This window comes from Limulus polyphemus, unplaced genomic scaffold, assembly GCF_000517525.1.
Source record: "Limulus polyphemus unplaced genomic scaffold, Limulus_polyphemus-2.1.2 Scaffold589, whole genome shotgun sequence".
NCBI classification, from domain to species: domain Eukaryota; kingdom Metazoa; phylum Arthropoda; class Merostomata; order Xiphosura; family Limulidae; genus Limulus; species Limulus polyphemus.
The window spans coordinates 498,346-500,715 of record NW_013666199.1 but is presented as its reverse complement, the minus strand read 5'-3'; the positions used below and the strand labels follow the sequence as shown (position 1 = coordinate 500,715).

At 31.9% G+C, this 2,370-nt stretch overlaps 1 protein-coding gene across 1 annotated transcript in view; it reads right to left on the bottom strand.

Annotated features, from left to right (window-relative positions):
- Positions 1-2,370, bottom strand: part of LOC106459303 (high mobility group protein 20A-like) — a 64,113-nt gene that overhangs the window by 5,825 nt on the left and 55,918 nt on the right. The window contains exons 5-6 of the mRNA XM_022385752.1: positions 1,777-1,828; positions 944-1,159 (exon numbers count right to left, since the gene is read on the bottom strand). Coding sequence (XP_022241460.1) covers positions 944-1,159; positions 1,777-1,828 — 268 coding nt within the window. The remainder of the gene's footprint in view (positions 1-943; positions 1,160-1,776; positions 1,829-2,370) is intronic.

Here is a 2,370-nt window from a genome sequence, read left to right as displayed (position 1 = left end):
ATAAATATCAATTATAAAATACTTTTGAGTACAAAAATTGTGGAAGTAGTTAGAATTATTATTTTTGCCTACGTTTTGAAATTTGATATACAGGTGTGCACTTTACTCCTGATAGATACTCAATGGTTGTGATATGATTATAGTAACCTAGCATACTACTTTGAAGCAGGATTTACACTACACTAAAAATGAAAATTGTTAAGACACTTTTCTTATCTTAGTAGCCAATAACTCAATTAAACATTTGTCAATTCATGTTAAGTTAATATGTCTACTCTTAGTATTATTGCTTATTCAGGCATAGAGATCTTTCTTTCAGTCTTTCTACACCACTTAAAATAAAAACTCTCTTTCTTTGTACCAGCATATTTTCCATCTCCAAGCCAATCATATTCTTCTTTACACTTCCTCACTATATATAGAATCTTACCTTCTGTCATTATGGTTTACTAAGCAGGTTGCTCAAAGAAAGCCACAAATGACAGCAATGAGCAAAAGTTATTACTCTGACTGGCGCAACATGCTGTTAGACAAACCCAATTCAAACCTTAAGGACACACATAGGTCTTTGTCAAGGCTTTTGATCTGTGTGTTTATAACAAACTGTGAAACAGAGATTTCACAATAATGGTATGGATAGACATTTGGAGTAGTGGTAAAACGAGTCTCGCATTCAATTCAGGACACTTCAATTCTGCAGGTTACTTAACTTGCAGTATGACTTCTTACCTCTATCTTATCACTGAATTCTGGACTGCATAACTTTCACTAAAACTCATCATTTTAAAAACAGGTTGTTTGTTAACACTTAAGTGATATCTTTAACTTAATTCTGGATTAATGTAATATAAACTAGCAAGTAATTTGCTCACCTAAGAATGGGGATATCTTAAATGTTGTATATCTTTATCCTATAATTTTAAATGGAAATTCATTATCTTACCTGGAAGTGGTATAGCTGCAAAACTGGCTGTTAAAGTTGCTCTGAGGTTATCTAGATGCTGCTGCAAGGCCAGATTATTGTTTCTCTGTTGAACCGTTTCCACTTCTAGTTTTTCAATGGCAGCTTTCATTTTGTCAATGTGTTTACTGAGAATAGCATTCTGCTCTTCATATTCTGTATTGGATTTTCTCAGTTGTCTCAACTCAGCTTCGCGGACTGTCAATAATATAATGTGTTATACTTGATTATCAAAAGTAATAAGAACACATGAAACAAATATCTTCCTCTCCTATATTATATATACTTAATAATTTGAAACAAATTTAAGAATTTTGCAAAGTTCTAATTCTGGAAAACACTAAATCCAGTATAGATCACATGATAGATTCAGGGACTTATCTACTGTTCTATGGGATGGTTGTAATGTGTCCTTCTTGTTCTTGTTTTTGGGAAATATCTTGCAACTTTCACACGAAACAGAGACATTTCCACATCCTTGTGCCCTTTTCTGATGCAGAGAGAATGTGCATTGTATATGCAGTTTTGTTGCTTTCAAGAGATTTATTCTAATTTTGGAAAGAAACAATTTTTTTTCCTGATCTAAGAGAGTTAGAAAACATTGTGAAAGTCCTGTCATTGCCATAGCACTTCTGTGCTTGCTAATAGTGCATATTGTATTTTAACCTCATTTTAGCTACAAGTTTATTCTGTTTCATCTTTTCATCTTGGAAGTCATGTAACACAGTTGGAAGTGAAATAAGGTGTAAAGTGGTGTTCATTGAAATTGTTTGCTTCTTTTCTTCAACAGTTGTTTTTGCATTAATATTCCATACAGCCAAACCTTTGAGCCTTGTTAGGGTAGTTTACTTGTGCGCCAATATTCCTCTGAATCAAGAATACCACACACACTATAAATATATATACTGTAATGAATTCATTATTATATATATTTATTTTAATATCAACATTTGTTTAGATTAAGTTTATATTTAAAAACATGCATAGCTTATAGTGTTAAATATGTATTGCGAAACTCTTGCCTATTCCCCAAAGTTGTAGAAGATTCTCAAGAGTAAAAATCAACAATATATGTAAACATTTAAATGTAGCTCAGTATTGTTATGTAAAACTGATATTTCTAGAAAACCTCCACATGCCTACAAATATAACCAATGTGATGTGCTAAAGAGAGTATCTATTATTAGTGTGCTATAAACTTTGGAAGCTATAGCTGTGATTGTTATAATGCTTATCAATCGAAAAACTTCAGATATTTGACCAGGAACCTTTACAAAGTTTGAACATTACAAATCATTTAACTTCAGTGGTTTCTCATCAGTCATTAGTACTTTTACGAAGATATTATATAACTTCAGCAGTAAAAGAAACTCAACCTGTAATCGGTGTGTGATAAGCAAGAACTACAA